We start from the raw sequence: 18,390 nt of genomic DNA, 5'->3' as shown, positions 1-18,390 counted from the left end.
CATCCAGCTTTAACCAACTAACCCGAATGCATTCACAGTGTCCCAGAGAGTGACACAGCGTTCAGCCAAAGCTTCCAAGCATACCCAGGAAGCCGGGTGTATATTTGAACACTCATCCTAAGTGTCTTCTCTTGGATCCTTATCATTATTAAGTTTTTCCTTTGCCAAAGCATTCCTCCTTTCTTGTAACAGGAGATCAGATTTTGGGGCTGTAGACTAGGACATTTTGTTGCAGTGGATAAACCAGAATGGTTTAAAAGCTGCCAAGCCTACATGTGCTGACAGTGCTTGCAATTTATGCTTGTGGACATGACCTACTGACTGCCTGGTTTGGATGCGGTCGGAATTACAGTTACACAGTTGGATTTCAGTGTGAACACAGGCAGTGATCTGGATCTAAATTGGGACCTGAAGCCTTTCACTTGTAATATTCTGGCTCCGTTCTATTTCAGGCTCTGTCCCAATCACTGAAAGATTTATACCTTTATCAATAAATTATCATGACTTTTACTACACTTACACCAGTGTCTTAAATTAACGCTAAACTAAATGTAGATGAGGCACGCTTCCTGCTTCACATGATTTATGGCAATCTGTCTGAAATGAGCAAAATTAAATTTGCCAGCAAAGGCAGATATTTAACATTAGGTCAGACAAAAGTTTTATTGCAAATCCACTGCTGAAGAGGGTTTGGAGATTGCCCTTTTTTCAGGTTTTTGATAAACCTGTAGCACTTTAGGTAAGAAAAAAAAAAGAAGAATGAGTATTAGGAATGTTTGTGAGGTCTGAAATCTGTGCTGTGTGCTTTATGTCGGGTTGTAGGCGACAGCCAGGACAAAGGTACTGTTACATGGCACTGATAAACTCTCAGCTTGAGGGCTGTGTCCTCTTTTGCTGATCTGGCTTTGAGAAAGATGTTGAGAGCGCAGATGAGAGCATCAGAAACAACTAGAGGTCTTAAAAACACAACCAGTGTGGAGAGGCTGAAAAATAAGGTAGAGGAGTCATTTAATGTCCCTTTCTATAGGGAATGGCATAAACAGGCTGCCCAGGGCAGTGCTAGAATCACTGTCCCTGCAAGTGCTCACAAACTGTGTAGACGAGACCCTTAGTGCCATGGGTTAGTGGTGGCCTTGGCAGTGCTGGGGTAAGGGTTGGACCTTATGGTCTTTAAGGTCTTTTCCAGCCTGATTGATTCTATAATTCTAAATACTCATGTGCATCTGTTGCAGAAGAAAAAGATTCAGGTAGACCTTCAGTAAAACTTCTGACTGTAAAGGTATTGAAACATGGGCTGCAGGTTGCTGGTGCAGTGGCAGAGTCCTTGTCATGTGTGGTCTTAAGTATGAGCTAGACAGCAAGTTGTTTGGCGTGACGTAGAGATGCCCTTGTCTTGGGATGGAGTCTGGTAGCGATGGTCTCCAGGCACCCTTTCCAGCTCTGTTTTCCTGTGTCTCTATGACAGGAGACAAAAGGCAGCTTATACACTGGTATCAACACTGCATCTCCAAAGAGAGTTCCATGTCAAACCACCCGAGACTGAGAAATCACAGGGGGAAAAGCTAAGTTACAATTGTGCATGTCTGCCAAATAGCCTCATTTCAAGGTCAACTTTCAGTGCTGTTAGAGTCATGGCTCCTACCGTTACCTTCAGGAAGAGCATCATGTATCTCAAAGCCATTCTTGCTGTTCACTGCAAATACGGAAAATCTCTAGGTGGACTTTGCACCCTAAAACCTTGGGCCCCCCATGTTGCTTGAACAAACAGGGCTGCTGGTGAGTGCCTGTTCACATCCTGACTGCTGTGGTCTTTACTGCTCTAACATGTTAGCGTCAGTCCTGGGACCAGGGTTGGAACTGGAGGGATGAAGGGAGCACCACTGGGACACATCAGCCACACCTGGATCTGCCACAGGCTGTTGGCAGGCATTGCAGGGATGTCCAGAAAAGCCTCTTCTTTGTCTGCTAAACTGTATTCTATGGTTTAAACTGGGCTGATATCTCTTTGGAGAGCACCAAATGAAAGCAGAAACAAGGAGTCTCGGGAAGGAGAGCAATATACTGGTCCCTAATTCCAGCAGATTAACTGTCCTACTGTATGCTGAACTCACTACCTAAAGGGTAGGATATTGTATGTCAAGACATAAATGGAGACATTTTGAGGCTGACTTCCCAATTCAGAAGATGCTGTGGGGCTTTGCTTTGTGTTGGTTTGGGTGTTTTGGTTCCAAATTGTGAAATGCAGTGCCTTTTATTCCTAACAAACTCATCAGGCAGTTGGAGACCGTACTCCATAGTGAGCAGATAGCAAAGTTCCTACTCTGTGCTTGGGTGGGGTCTTGCAAACAATCCCTTAAGTACCCTGTTTGTTTTCTTGCTGTAAAGCGACACTTGTCTTTGAAGGAAAAAAAAAAACCAAACCCAAAACAAAGTCAAGTAGGGAATAACTGGGAGCAAACAGTAGAAAACATTTCCTAACAATAAGGGCTGGAAAGCTCTGTTCCTTGCAAAAACAACCACAAGTGCAAGAGGCTACTCCCCAGGCACACTGGGGAAACACGGGAAAGCCACTCTCTGACCTGGAAGAAAATGGGGAGGAAAAGTTTCCAACCCGGTTACAAAACTGCTCGACTCTAGCCACCAAGGAAAGATTTAATATGATTAGACTTGATACCCACTGAGTCTAAAAGCCATTGTTGAATGTGTTTGCATTGAAGTGGCAGAGATTCATAGCTGGGCTTGGCTTTGGAGCTGAGGATCCAGCAGAAGGGAGCTTCATGGAACCATGGGGCTAAAGCCTGTGGGCTTCACCTCCCTGCCTGGGAATGAGTTCTGCTCCAGCAAAGCCACAGCCCAAATGGGCAGGAAATGGGCTTGACAGATGAGACAGGCATGGGGCTAATGGCTCCTGTGACTGATGGGGCAGGCTGTGTGGCGAGACACTGCTGGATGAGCTGAAGGCTCCATTAGACTGAAACTGGAGCATTGTACGGGATGCATATTACTGATTGAGGTCTGGGGCTTACTGGATGAGGGCGAGCTGCTGTAGAGTTCCAGGGGGCCATTTACACTGCAGTGGAGGGAGAAAAGCAAAGTGAAGCTGTGCATTGGACAAAAAAGTCAATGAAAAGATCTGGGTGGGAATGTGCACATTGCCTGATACGATTTGGTGTCCCAAATGGCCTTAAACAGCCCATAGAATTTCTATGTCTAAACCAGATTCCAGCAAACGAGACCTTTTATGATGCACTAATAGGCTCATTAGGCTTTCTTGAGCGAGGCACGCTCACAGCATCGTATGTTTTTTCCATTACAGGAATTACACGTGTTTTGTTGTGCTTTGGGTTCTGTTTTGTTTTCCACATAGGCTTGCCCTGACAGTTTCCCCCATTCAGGTTTATATTGGAGGTACCATCTCGAGCCAATGAATTTTATGAAATATGTTGCTGGCACTCACAGAGAGATGCATAAAGGAAATATTCTAATGACAGTTGGGAAGGCTTTGATCCCTTTCCAAGACTGCACTCATGTCTTTGAAATGCGAGTTTGGCAGTGCTGGAAAGGCTGGGCTCTTTGGCTCTCTTTGGCATGAGCCCATGTGACAGACATTATGTCCTCTATCAGGGGACCCACATAACCTTGAGAAGTGTAAGCAGCGCTCGCAGATTGCATTGGGTCAGATAGTCTGGGCTGATAACAAAGCAGCCGCGGCAGCAGGGGGGAGGCAGCTTCATCCAACACAATAACTGAAAGCTATTTTGACCTGGTAACTGTTGGGTCTGCTGCCTGCGGCTACGTAGTTGGACATGAACTGCAAAAGTAGTTAATTTATGCCTCCTTGAGTGTAGGAATGTGGTGATGATGGATAGGGATGGGAGGTTATTAGAAACATGGGGAGGAAGGAGAGGATGGAATTCCAGTGCGTGTTTTTATCTCTTACACACACACACACGCTGGTTCCTTTGCATGCATACTCTTGGCTGTCTCGCATGTGTGCACAATCCAAAACCTTGCTTACACACTCACACCTCAGCTCATGCACGCACATGTAGGCACATGTCCACACGCTTACAAGGGATTTGCCTGAGCTAAGTGCTGGAGCATGTTTATGTGTTGGGGGTTGCTGACTGCTTTTAGTGCGCTTTCTTCCTCCCAAGCACGATCTGCTTACACCTAGTCCTGTGCAGACCCTTTGCTAATAATCCTCTGGATGTTCTGTTCTTACACCTTCTGAATATATTCTGTTCATTTGGAGACTTGTATTGGCTGGCAGAGAAATGGTGGTCAGAGAAATGCCATAAAACCAAGTCCAGTTGAGTTGGTGGATTTACATAAGAGGAGTTCAGTCTCAGTGATGCACTGACATCGTTTAACAATTAGTTAAATTCTGCCTGCTCTGGATGTTGTCTGCAGTAATAATCCATATACCTAGATGTTGAAGCACAGAGCCTGTGTGCAAGTGAGGGAGCGCTTGTGGCCATGCACCGAGGCTATAAATGGGGATTGGATTGTGTAAACAATAAGCAAAGAGACAGCTGAGAATAAAGAAATGTTAGTTTAGATTATTTGAAACCATAAGAGAAGAGTGGGGATAAAAATGGTAATCTCAGGAGGGGAGTCTGATTATAGTTACTCCTACAGGGATTTGCATAGGCCACGGAGTGTCTGCATCCAGAGTCAACAACCACGGTCTCAATACAGGCCTTTCTTTCCCACTGTGATACAAAACACACAAACATTTTTCTACTTGGAGGTACACGGTGCTTCTGTTTCTGTCCTTTTCTCTCTTGCACAAAGCATCACACCACTCAGACATTGTCTCTTATGCTTTTGCTCACTGTCTTCTACTGATGCTACCATACATGTACACATACACATCCTCCCCTTCCCATGCACGCATCCTCCATCACGTATTGTCCCATGCTTTCATCTGGAAATGTACATTAGTTCTCATGTAAATTCAAACTGTTGCTCGTGGACATGTATAAGTGTGAGCCCGTGTTTAGAAGAGATGTTTTCAAAGGCACAAAGAAGATCATGGACACAGATTACGCACAGCCTCAGAAGGTTCTGCAGATACATGCAGAACAGGCTTGAGGAGCTAAGGGGAAGACGTGTGTGTTTTCCATAGATGCGTTGGGAACCGTGGAGAGATGAGAAATGTGTAAAGGGTCACAGTGCTGACCTGTCCTTCAGGATGTCATCCACATCTGATCGGAAGATAAACACTGTATGGAATGGAAACATACCCTTCCACTGGTGTCCCCAAAGAGCACATCTTCCTCCATGAGTCAGCGAGGGCCTGGGGACACCCAGCCGTGTGCTATTTTGGAGTCAATTACTTCAGCAAGTGGCAGGGGAAGCTATTGTGGAAATATGAATGTGTTTTCCATTGGGGAGTCCTCCAGGGAAGGACAGAAAGATCTTGGTGCTGATCCAAGTCCCCTATTTTTTCTTCACCCTTCTGGGAACGAAAGCCTTGCAAAGTATGTGAGGAACCCTATTCACTGAATGTGAGTGTTTGGTTTGTGAGAGCTATGTGAGCCCCATGCACACCCATACACAGATGGAGAGGGGGACTTTGGGAAGCAGGAATCAACCTGCTCTAGACCATCATAGTGTCCTTTCCTTACAAGCTAGACAGCCATGTGTGACTCAGTTTGATCTCTCTCTATGTTGTTTCCACCTGTCAAGTGAAGACTGCAGCTTACCTGGGTTTGAGATCTTGTGTTAGCACGCTTCATATCAAGACTGTGAGCTAGAAACAGAGAACCAATGGGTTGCTTTTATGCTTCACTTTCTCCAGCTTTACTCTGTGTGCATCACAGTTCCAGTGGAATCAGTGTGGTACCATGGTACATGTCCTGTGAGTAGCTCCTCTATTCCAGTATTGACAAAGTCTTGTCCTTTAAAGGAGTGCAAAGAGTGCTTTCAATGGCCGTTAGGCTTAAGGGCTTATCTGCAAGCAGATTGCTCTGTAACCTCCAGACATACCAAAAGCTAAGAAGAAACACAGCTCACCAGGGAGGGGAACACCTAAGGAGCCTTAGGAATTGATGTCACAGTATGGTACCACTCCTGCAGAGATGTCTCCCAAGGAGACCTTTTGGCACAACTTGGCTTGCTGGAAGTAGTAATTCCCAACCATCCAGTGTCAAGGCTAGACCATCTGCATCTTCCCACAAGTGACTGGTGCTGGTGCTAAAGGAGGCACTTTGTGAGCTGGTGTGTGTTGTTGCACCAGCCTGAAGATGTGAAACTTGTTGTGAAGGAAAATTAGAGGTAACAATAATAAACAGCCTAGAGGGAATGTGCAAGGTAACTGCTGATATAAGAGATTTACCGACTGTAATACGTGGTTAATTACATTCATAATAAGTAGATTCCTATACTTATCTTCGGAATGTGTACAGCTGTATGGACTTAGCTTGGATTTTGTGGCCTCAGTTAATCAATGGCCTGATATCCTTATGTAAGATTCCCTGTATGAATGCAAAGTAATCAAAGTTAGGGAGTGGGTTATTAAAATATTTCAGGTGACTGTCACGCAGGATATTATAAGATCTTTGCCTGGATTGCAGCACTTCTTCTATGCTTTGTGGCTTTTCATGTCACCTTTAGAAAACAAAATGCTTTTCTTTTCCTACAGAGCATACTTGGATGTCAATGAACTGAAGAACATCCTCAAACTGGATGGATCCACACACCTCAACATCTTCTTTGCCAATTCCTCCGAGGAAGAGCTGGCTGGAGTGGCAACTTGGCCCTGGGACAAGGAAGCCTTGATGCATCTAGGTGAGCAATAAAGATGTTTCTTCTTTGTAAAGCATTCTTTTGAGGCACTAAGAAGGAAAGACAAATATGCTTTAAGCTCTGTTCTGATTTCTTATCATTCCTCTAATATATAGTCAGGGGAAAAAAAGTATTTCACGATTCCCAGATACTGGCTCACAACCAGGAAAATATTAGGTTATAAACCCAAAGCATATTATGGTATTTGTAGATGATGTCAAGCTGAAAGTATTTCACCTTTTAAGTGAAGCTACTTTACAGGGCATTCACTCCATGGGAGCACTTTGCAAAGAAGATTTGGGGAGATAGGTGTGGGGATGCTAGACAGAAGTGAATTTTTAACCTCAGCCTATTATGTTCAGATCCTTAGTTCATTCCTTAGTAAGTGTTCAATTAATTTCCCTCGCAGCTAAGATTTGTGGCTGTTTTTCTCTACCAATGTGCAAAAGAGCAAACTGCTGAGAGATTGTATTTCTAATGTTCATTTGAGTGGAACTAGAAGGAGTTCACAACCCTGTGGACTGCCTTGCATGTTTCATAACAAGGTTGCTGAGTACGGCTGCTGGAACCCAGGGATCCAGACAAAGCTGTACAACCTCCCAAATGACTCATTGCCCTGACACCCGCAGTGCCACTGGACCTGTGTTCCTTGCAAAGTGCCAGATGAGCCTGGTTCAGAAGGCACCTACTGAGTGTGTAGGTACTTCTCTGAACTGCACAAACCTCCCTCGGGCTGCAAACCTCATCTGGTCATCTTATAAGAGCAGGGATTGTCACAGATTTCCTAGCAATTTTTCTAGCTTGTCCAGACCTTCCTAAGCTGGAAGTGAAGTCCAGTTTCTGCCAAGTTCAGGCTTTATGAAAGGCTGTTTGAGACAGTTTTTATATTACCCGGCCCCATCTTGAGCAAAACAGAAAAGTTGTGGCAAATGTAAAGCTAGATGAAGAGAGTAAAATATGATGTTTATTATTCTAAAGCATATTGTGAGAGCTGAGCTACAACTCGAGCCATCAGTCAGGGAGGCTTTTCCGTGCTCAAAAATGTATTACCCCAAATACTAGATGTTAACATCTCTTTATAGCCACCATAGCTGAGAGAAGCTCCATGGTTGGATCAAGCAGTTGCCCTACCTCAGTTAGTGAATGCTTCATTGTGACATCCAGCTTTGCAGCTGCTCTGCAGAAGTGTGAGCAAACTTCCCAAGGACTGGCACTGACACGCACCCAGTCTTCTGCTGAGCTAGGCTGGAAGTGAAGCCACTTCCACTCCGACTTGCTTCCAGCCCCGTCTCCATGGGCTGCTTGCTTGGAGCACCAAGAATAGAAGATGCTGTGAATAAATGCCTGCCAGTGAGCATTCACCACAGCAACATCTGGCAAAACCAGAGATAGATATTAACCCCAGCCTCAAATGGAACCCACACTGACGTGATTTCTATCACTTTGTAGTACCACAACTCCCTTCTCCTGTACTAGCCCCATAGTAACTGTTTGCTTCTGATTGTGCAACGAGGATGGGTTTGCTGGTGGGAAACGTTAGCCCTAATGCCACTGCTGGACTGAGCTAAGGCTGCAGTGTAGCTGATCCTGCCATAATGAGTAGTTTCACAGTTTCCCTTGGTGTTGCCATGGGAGGGAGAAGAGAACAAGGAGAGAGCTCCAGAGCGCCAAGAAGAACCTTCTGCAAGAGGGCTGGGGCCTGCCCAAAGCCCCGATGAGTTCTTCTGTCACTTCATTAAACTAATTGTCACCATCATGCCTGAGCAAAGCAGTTTCAATTCAGCTCCTACAGTGTGTTGCCAGAATCCGTTGACCAAGACAAGATTTCATGGGAGAAAAAGACATTTACCAACAGTTTAAAGTTGATTTGAAGTGGGGAAAAAGTAGAATAAATAAATAATGGTCATAATTTCCTGTCCAAATGGCCCTCCCAGACCTGTGCTTGCTCTGTAAGAATTCAGCTTGAATCTTTTTTTACTCTCTTCTATAAATCCAATATGTCCTTAATAAAAAAATATGAAATATGTCCTGTGGTGCAGATCTAAAGGCTGGGATAGAGATTGGCTGGGTGAGGGAGTTTATCTTTTCTGTAAAACTGCACTTGATTTAGATTCTTGACAGCTGTGAAAAATATAACTTTCCAACAAAGGCAAAAAGCAAATCTCTGTCTCCAGCTGCCTCGGGGCTGTCCAGAGCCAGAACCATTTACCCAGCCTGTGCTTTCAGAGGCACATCCTGCTGAGGAATTCCACCAATACTCCTGCTATTGGAAAACAAACTCTGGAATTATCATTGGGAAAGAGACCCTCACAAAATATACTCTCTGGGTTGAAATATCTGAGTAGAGACCAAGCACTGGAGGAATCAGAGCATGGATTGTTATAAAGGGGGATTGCAGTGGTTCCGTACTGGTAGACTGTATAAAATTTGGATGGACTAAAAGAAACATTTCAGTGCTGTGGAAAGGATGTGCAGATGCTACATGTGGCATAGTTGTTACAGTGTGATTGATTTTATTCACTCTTTTTAATCTGTATTTAAACTTTCAGTTCATTTTTTAAAGACTATATATGTATTCATACATGTCCACATGACTCGTTTGCACTGTGTCCATGTAGTCACACGTGCCCGTACACAGTCTTTCCTATGTTCCTATTTATGCATAGGTCCCTGCAGGGCATTGGAAGGGGTCCTGCCTCTGTCTTCAGCACTGATAAGATTTCAGCTGTATTGTGTTTGGACACTTGGAGGAAAATGTGAGACAACTGGGAAAACCAGTGGAGAACCACGGTCAGGGAGGACTAAAGAAAGGATTGAGCCACACGGAAAGGTTGAGTGGATTAGTTATTTAGACTGAAGGAAGAGTCTGAAGTGGGGATGATGACAATCTCATAAAATCTGATGAAAGGGGAGGAGAATCTTTTGTTCTTTGTACCTGTGTGAGGCAGGACTTGAAGTCATGAACTTAAATTGCCGACAAATCAATTCAGATTAGATGTGAGTTAAATCCTTTCAGCCGTAAGGATGCTGAGTGCTGAAATGGATTGGTGGTCACGTCGTCAGGGGTTGTAAAGAGATGTTAGGGCAGTATCTGTGAGGGATGGTATAGACCTAACTGGTCCTGTGTTGTTTGAGAGTGGAGTTTAGGTGACTTATTAAGATCTTCTCAGTCTTATTTTCCTCTAATTCCATGATTATTGCAACCAAGTGTCCAGGCAGATGAGAAGGAAGAGTCAGGACCCGGTGATCTCATCTTCCCTGCACTGCAGTCACTGATAGAGCTCCTCCTGCCAGAACCTTTTCTCTCCTCATTGTCACTAAATTAGTAGTGTATCATATCCAAGATTTATTCTCCCACTTTTACAGAGCAGTGTCCTGTTCTCATGGAAGGCAGTATACACAAACAGTTTTAAATAAAGGGCTTGGAAAAGGTGAGCTCAACAAGCTAAATAAAGAAAATCTGAAGCATGTCATAAATCCAAAGGTACATCTAACTGAGCTAAGAATATTATTATGATTAATTCAATGTACTGTCAAGCCTCGCTAATTTACCATTTGCTTATCTACATATCCCATAACTCATACAACAAAAACAAGCACCCTTGATTTTCTTTGCGCACATTTAACAACCACGGAGTTCTTTTAGAATTAGCACATTCCAGGATTCCATGGTTTTTGACACATTAGACTGATGCATATTCATTAGTGGACTGTGCAGTTCAGATCAAACCAGCCTTGTCTGGGTATATGAGCAGAGTGTGTTTGTGACAGTTACTTCAAAGCTGTCTATCTGATCAGAGCACACCCTGCAAAAACTGTTCCAGCCTTGGGTGTATTCTGTTTTCTTTGTCCAGCTCTTAGTTTGCAAACATTGGTACTGCATTTTTTACGGTGTTTCAGAAGTTAACAGGCTTCTATTATACCTTTACCCTGTGGAATAATATGCAGAGAGTGCTTCAGGTATGCTTTGTTTGACTGTTGGTATCAATACATTGCTTACACTTATCTGGGCAGAATCATTCTCTTTAAGCACATTAAACTATTTGCAATTGCATAGTAATTGCATGTAGGATTTCTCTTTAAGTTAACACAAACCAAACTAAGCATATTCAGTTGAAAGACTAATTGCCACTGTGGTTTTGGTTTAGGATGTTGGGTTTGTCCCATCACTCTTTCTCCTTAGAACCCCAGTCTAAGGGTGAGATTAAACCTTGCTGTGCAGTTTCTCTGAGCAGGTGATGTGTCTGTTTGTGCAAAAAGCAGCCTATGCCATAGAGGGTCCGATGAACTGCCAGTGGATCTGCCCCTGGGGTCGGCTTCCTTTGCTGTTCTGTGTAAGACAAGGCAAATGTAGAAGCTGCTCTCTTTTCCCTTTACAGGTGGCATTGTGCTGAATCCTTCCTTCTATGGAATCCCTGGCCACACACACACAATGATCCATGAAATTGGGCACAGCCTGGGGCTCTATCACGTCTTCCGAGGAATCTCAGAAATCCTCTCCTGCAGCGATCCGTGCATGGAAACAGAGCCTTCCTTTGAGACTGGGGACCTCTGCAGTGACACCAACCCTGCTCCCAAGCACAAGCAGTGTGGGGATCCTGGCCCTGGCAATGACACGTGTGGTTTTCACAGCTTCCTAAACACTCCCTTCAGTAACTTCATGAGCTACGCAGGTACTTGGGTTTCCTCCGTTTGCTGGTGGTTGGGCATGAACAAAGAATACAAGTATTACCTCTGATTTCTGCAGTCCATTTCATGTGGGGCTCTATGCTGACTCCTGTGTCCTTCAGTCTAGGAGCAGGCTCGATGAAAGATCAGATTTGATGGCCTCACGGATCTCTTCCATTTCTCCTATTTTCTTTCCCCACTTTCCCCAGCTTTACACTGCTTCATGTGAAGCCCAGGCAGGAGGTTTTGGGGAGGGGAGAAATGAGATAAGCATTAAGAAAACAGCTTCTACAGGCTCTACAGCAAATTTGACACTTATTTCCCTGGGATCTCGATGCCTCATCTATGAGGTCTTCTTTGGAAACCCTAAATTCAGAGATTTACCCTCTCCCAAGGTGATACTGAGTGTCAGATGAACATCAATGCCATCAAGGCTGTAGGATAAATCTGTGATAGACGTCCAATGAGACACTGCTCATGCCTCCAGGTGTCTGCTCAAACACCATGTTTATTGTTTGATTTGGAGTCACTGTGGTTCAGCTAGAATTGCTCGTGTAAGTTTCGTCATTAAAGTGGGATATACTGGTATAGTACCTGGTCAGGAATGCTCTTCTGGTCAAAGACCACCAATACGCTGTGCTGGTTTGTGTCGGGAGGGCAGCTACAAAGGCTCCATTTCAACTGGGTAGAGCCATCCCTCCAAGAGGAATAAGCTGCTCAAGCAAAAGCCTGATTTCGAGGTTATAACTTCCATAGGCACAGCTGTGTTTTTCAGGGGTGCTGGTTTGTGGCACTCCTACCAACAGAGCATGACACAGAGTCCATGAGCTCCTGTGATGCTTCACATTGGACAAGGGTGGGCTGGGGGCCTTACTGCACCCCTGCAAGTTCAAGGGGAGTTGAATGATCCTCTGTTATTTCCCAGAAAAAAAAACAGGGATACCTTGGCTTGTATTTCCCCTTATTTTGGGTCACGGGGTCAAGCCATGCTGAAGGTCTGTGGCACTGAGCTGACAGCATTTTAAAGGTGACCAGTATCCTTATAGCCACTGAAGGGCACCTTTATACACCAGGCAAAAACACAGATTGCCCACTCAAAAGGTCATAGGAGTGCTTATTCTGTAATGAAAGTGTAGAGAAGCGAAGTGTTTAATGTCATCTGGGGCACAGATTGAAATGATTTATAACAGCAATGCTTTTATTCTCTCCATGGCCCTAGCTAAAAGCAGTGCTTACTTTTATCTTTATTTTCCTATTTGTTTAGAGCGTGTTTTCAGGGACAAGCATCCGCGCCCTGAGACAGCTCCCCAGCATGCTGTGCACTTTTTTGTGGGGCAGAGCCTTAGAGCTTGATGCAGCCTCCTGTAACATGGCACAAAGAGCTCTTGAGATGACAATCCCCATCCACCAGATCTGCAGGGGTGTGTGCTGAGGGGTGGAGCGTGTTTGTTGCAAAACACTGAGGTCTCTTCTTCCAAAGAGATCTTGCCTTCCCAATTCTCTCGAGAGCTCAGACAGAGACAGACCGCAGAGATACGGATCTGCTCTTGGGAGCTACATGTGTGCTGGTGTTCTGAGCAGAAACCGGCTTTTTTTTTGTCTTGAAAAATTAAGTGAAGCGACGTGATAGGTATCTCTAGAGCTCATGCATGACTTGGGTTGTTTTCTGTTGTTGCCAGTGGAATAAAACTATATCAGGATATCAAATTTCTATAGAAATACCTTTGAAACATTTAGTTGAGGTCATGCAGCCCTAAGCATCGCCTTGCCTTTCCGTTTTGCTGCTTGTATGCAGCTTGGTCATATTGTGTTTGTCTGATGTGCATCTGTCCAGTTATCCCCAGCTGTGTAGCAAAGCACTAACTTAAGGGGTAACTTTTCTTTCTTCTAAATAACAAGTTATGACGTCCAGAAGATTGAGAATGTAAGAAACTGCGCTTGTAAATTATTTTTACAAGTCCAAATAGTCGTGGTGTTCCAAATAAAAAGATAAGTCTTTTAGATGGTCCTTCATGAGGTCAGCAGGAATTCTGCCTCTGAATTCTGTTGGAACAATCACCCCAGCAAAGACTCCTGAATTTCTCTAATTATTACTTTATCTGAGGATCTTGAACCTTTCTTGTCATGGAGGGATTCATTGAAATACCTTCCTCCCTCGCCTCTCCTCCCTTCCCTCCCCCAAGACACAGCCTTTGCTGATGGGGAAGCAGATTGGGAATGCAGGTCATCTTTCTCCCATGCCATTGTCTCACTGCTTTGTCCTATATATACTTTATTGTTCCTTTATGATGGCTGTTAAGGGCTTTTGTCTCCTTCTGTGCTTCCGTGAAGAATATTTATGGCTTTTACAGCATGCTCAGGGATAGACCATCGGTAATTATTGAGGAAATCCAGGGATGTCAGATTAAAGCAGCCTTTTGCATACCCACAGATATGTAGATATTTTCAAGCTGGTGGTGGCTGTCTATTTACTGGGTATGTTTGATGAGAGGAGGTTCGCTGCTCAGTGGAATTAGGAGGGATGCAGGAGAACATGTGAACAGACATGTCCTTCCCGTGGTAGGGCTGCATCTGAGGCTGTAGTTTGAGCCGGATCCCAGCCGAAGCTGTCTCCTTTTGCTTGCATCTCTGGGAAGATGTGGCAAGGTTTTAAATTAGCCAGCAAATTCACACTTCTCTTTAGAACAAATTCATGGGGTTTTGTGCCTCTTGAGTTGCACAGGGCACGGACTTGAAGAAATCAGAGCATCTAGTAACGCTATTACAATATTGAGCTGCCAACTTACACTCAGGCAAACAACACAGAGCAGCCTCCAGTGACCTGCATCCTCCCAGAAAAGTGTATTCCTTGACCTGTGCCAAACTGTCATTGTTGTTTGTGTCACAGCAGCGTGCAGAGGTCCCATCTGGGACTGAGCGTTGCAGGGCTAGGAACTCTGCAGGCACATGGGAAGAAACACTCCGTGTTTTCAAGAGCTTTTCATCAGATGGGAAGAGAACCAGAGAAATGGTTCAAGTGCAAGCATCAAGCTCTTCAGCACAGCGTCTCTGGGTGACTTTGCACAACCTATTTATTCCTTCTGTGATCTGCACAATAGAGAAATAGTAATTTGCTCCTTCTCCGGGGCATTGTAGTTGTGAAGCTGTGCGGTGTGCAGAGGGCACTAGATGTGCTCTTGTTGCCAAATCATGTTTGGGGAAAAGCAGTTGAAATGAGAAACGGGAATTTGTGGGAAATTATCCAGCAAAATCATTTCTTCATTTTGAATGAGAAAGAAATTGGAAATATCAAAAACATGGGTTATGGAAAGTTCAGAAAGGGCTTGAATCATAATGGTAATGGGGGAGATGTTGCATAGAAATAACGTTATTTTCCTACCTCAAAATTTACGTATTTAATCATGATTTTTATGAAATTGATCTCTCAGAACATTTTTATTTGTTCATTAAAAAATTGAGGAACTTTATTAAAGTGATGTATTTTAAAATTCTGTGTTCTTTTAATCTAAGAAAGGTGTTAAAGTCTATTGCACTCATTTGCATGAGTCTCAGTCAGTGCTTTATCCTAACACCACCCATCCTTCACCCTTTTATCCTCTCTCTGAGGTATTTTAGATGTGAAACTTTTAAGCCCAGAGGTCCACTGGTATCCCCAGTTCTGACCAGAAGGTGCTGCACTGAGGCTTTTTCTGTCTCTTCACCTCCATGTCTCTGTCTCATCTAGGGATGATCTCTAGGTGCTTCCTACATACCCCGGACCTGAGGGAGGGCACGTGTATTGGTTTATGTTCTCCTTTTTAACTCTTGTTTCCTTTCACCTGCCTCCACAAGTGATGTCTGCACTAATTTGTTCACAGGCCATTAACTCCTGAGTTCTGGGAGAACCCATCCCAGCCCTTGCAAGAAGCTGCCATTCACCAGGTTGTAATTCTCTCCCCTTATCTCCCGTGTGGGTGATGTGGCTTCTGTTTTCATTTCAGATGATGACTGCACCAACTCCTTCACGCCCAACCAAGTGGCCAGGATGCATTGCTACTTGGACCTCGTCTATCAGAGCTGGCAGCCCGCGAAGAAACCAGCTCCTATTGCGATTGCCCCACAGATTGTGGCTCGGAGCTCCACCTCTGTCACCCTGGAGTGGTTCCCACCCATTGATGGCCACTTCTTTGAAAGGTGATCACGCGCTGCTCCGTACTGAATGGGAAGGGGAGAAGGAGGGAAACAACCCAGGACCCCTGTCCAGGAGAGCGGCTTTATCGTGTGCTGTGCTCAGTCTGGATTAAGGCTTCATCCTAAATTGGTTCATACCGAGGAGGTTATTGATCTGTTTTCTGCTCTTCCTTTCTCAGCCTGTAGCATTCGGTTGAGGGCCATTGATTTTCCATGTAAAGGGCAAATCTTTTCTTCCTCCTTATGTTGTGGGAGGAATTTTCAATCAAGGATTCAGGCCCTGTGATTCCTGCTGTTATTGCTGCTCACAAATACCTGTGGGCTTCAGCTCTGCCTGCATGTCTCCAACCCCCCCTGCCTTGCAGGTTTCCTTTCCAAAGACAAAGTGAATCTTGCTTCTACTCCTGTGACAACAGAGAGCTCACAGGCAGTGGTGTCTCACAGGGTAAGGAGGTGGCCATCTGGGGAGGGGGACCAATGCTGCCCCGTTCCCTGAGCTGCAGGTCTGAGATGGGAATTGAGCAAGGCACAGACAAAAACCTACACCCTTGAGTATCATGTGGGTGTCATCTTCCTGCAGCCCAAGTCGAGCATGTAGGTCAGAGTATGTGTGTGTGTGTTCATGTCTGATAGGCATGCAGCTATGTGCTACCAGTAATGAAGAATTAAATGAATGTAGGGCTCTGGACAAGAGCTGCACCACGCTGAGCAACTCTACCCTAGGATGACCTGAGCAACTGGATAGTTCATCTAAATACTCTTAGGCAGTGCTTGCATGAGCCACAGGAGCCATGGGAATGCTAGGAGAGAACTTCCTAAATGACTGACCTTGTGTTACCATTAACTCACCTGCCCTGTCTGAGTTTCTCCACTGCTTTTTGCTTTGTTATTTTATAGAGAACAAACTCTGAGGGTCCTTCAGCACTGTAGCAGTTCATTATCACAGGAGGCTGGATTTACAAGCGTATTACCACCCAAAGAGCTGTCTCAGTGCTGCTTCTCCCTTCTGTGAGAGCACCTTGAAAGCCACTGCCTCCATCAGGAATGAAACTCCTTCCACTTCTTAGGAACTCCTTCCACCGCCTAGGACACAGTGGCCAGTTCAGTGGCCAGCTTGTGCTTTACCTGAGCAGGCAGATAGCTGTTCTTTTCTGCTCAGATGGGGTTTTCCACCTTTACTGCAGGTTCACACAGGGAAAGGCAATCAAATCGTATTAGGAGTTGATAAAGAGAGGTCTTGTGCTCTGTGCAGTGTTTGCTTTAATTGCAGTTTTGCAACTGGAGCCCTTTATTCCCTATGTGTGAAAAAGGCCTTATGTGAAGCTCTGAAAATTAATTCAGAATTGTTTAGCCCATAACCATTTTTAGGTAAATTAAGTTTCTCCAATTTAATTTAGATTTCAGAAGATGCTTATTGTGTGTTAAATAAATACCATCTGCCTCTTAAGACACATTGATGCAGAGTTAATTGTTATGTAACCGAATATGTCTTTATTACATATTTCTTATAACTCAATCAATATGTTCTTAATAACCCCTAGTTAGTTGCTTCTTAAATAACATCCAGTGGATAGCCTGCAAAATCTAAAATTTCATAACAGAGTTATCATATGTTAAATAAATAGTGATGTTCGAGAGAAAAAAAGGTCCTTTGGGTTTTCAAATCTGTGTGCTCAGTATTACTGAACAGATTTAAAGAGACAGCCTCAAATACTTTGAGTCCAGTTCCTTGTTACACTGAGATTTCCAGTGCTAACAGATGCAGAAATGCTGTGACCATTTAAAAATGTCACCAAAATATTTTAATGATTCTATCTAAAACATATCCAATTTTCTGTTATATTAAGCAAAACAAGGATGATGGTAGTATTATAGTGGCTAATACAGAAGAGCTCATGTTCTGTACTTCCAGTCCCACCGTGTCCAGCGCTGCTCAGTTAGAGATATGTGCCTGTATCCATTTGTAGAATTGGGTCACTGTGCAAGACAAGTAGGAGGTAAAATTGGCCAAGTATAATCTTATCTGTGTGTGGGAATACTGTAAATCTTTGCAGATATTTTTACACAAAGTGCACACCATGGCCCAAATTTTACTTGCCTCACTTGAATGAATAAACTCATTCACTTCAATGGGACTATTCATGTAAAAAACAGAAGACTGATACTCAACTGCTGAGTGCCTTGGGCCTGGTTTCTAATGCACAGAGGCCCTTTCCATGCTGTTTTGACAGTGTAAAAGGGCCTTAAAAGGCTGAATGGCTCTGGCTACATTAGCAAGTATTGTGGCCCAATATAAGTAGCGCACAGCAGTTGTTAATGAAGACCTGACGTCAACACTGTTGGGGTTCTGGGGGATGGTTTTAGCCTAGCTCTAGCCTGGCCCATGGCATCAGGAGTTGGAGCACACCAGGTGTGGTCCTGGAGCTCATCAAGTGTGGTCCTGGAGCACGTCTCAGCTCTGGTTTCAGGCAAAACTGGGTCCAGCTTCCATGCTCCAGGACTGCTCCAAGTGCTCTAAGTGGGGAAGATGAAGAGTTTCACTTCAAAAGCTTGCTCCTGATCCAAATTACCATGCTACTGTAGGCGCACTCAGAGTAACTCAAGTTCCTTTTATGTCCCTTTTATTCTCTAGAGCTGTGCATAGGCAGTGACCTCTGCTTAATGAAAGTCAGGAAGGGAAAATTCAGCCTTGTGTTTAAAAATGTAGTGCTGGGCTGGCTGTAACCGTGACTGAGGTCCTGACAGGTCTGCAGTTCAATG

At 44.4% G+C, this 18,390-nt stretch overlaps 1 protein-coding gene across 2 annotated transcripts in view; it reads left to right on the top strand.

Moving 5' to 3' along the window:
* Positions 1-18,390, top strand: part of PAPPA (pappalysin 1) — a 181,638-nt gene that overhangs the window by 47,220 nt on the left and 116,028 nt on the right. For both annotated transcript variants that reach the window (XM_065695845.1, XM_065695844.1), the window contains exons 3-5: positions 6,650-6,795; positions 11,172-11,465; positions 15,441-15,633. In XM_065695845.1, the coding sequence (XP_065551917.1) occupies positions 6,650-6,795; positions 11,172-11,465; positions 15,441-15,633 (633 nt within the window). The remainder of the gene's footprint in view (positions 1-6,649; positions 6,796-11,171; positions 11,466-15,440; positions 15,634-18,390) is intronic.

Source organism: Lathamus discolor, chromosome 15, assembly GCF_037157495.1.
Source record: "Lathamus discolor isolate bLatDis1 chromosome 15, bLatDis1.hap1, whole genome shotgun sequence".
Lineage (NCBI taxonomy): Eukaryota > Metazoa > Chordata > Aves > Psittaciformes > Psittacidae > Lathamus > Lathamus discolor.
The sequence above is the reverse complement of the archived record's forward strand: the minus strand, read 5'-3'. Positions and strand labels throughout refer to the sequence as shown.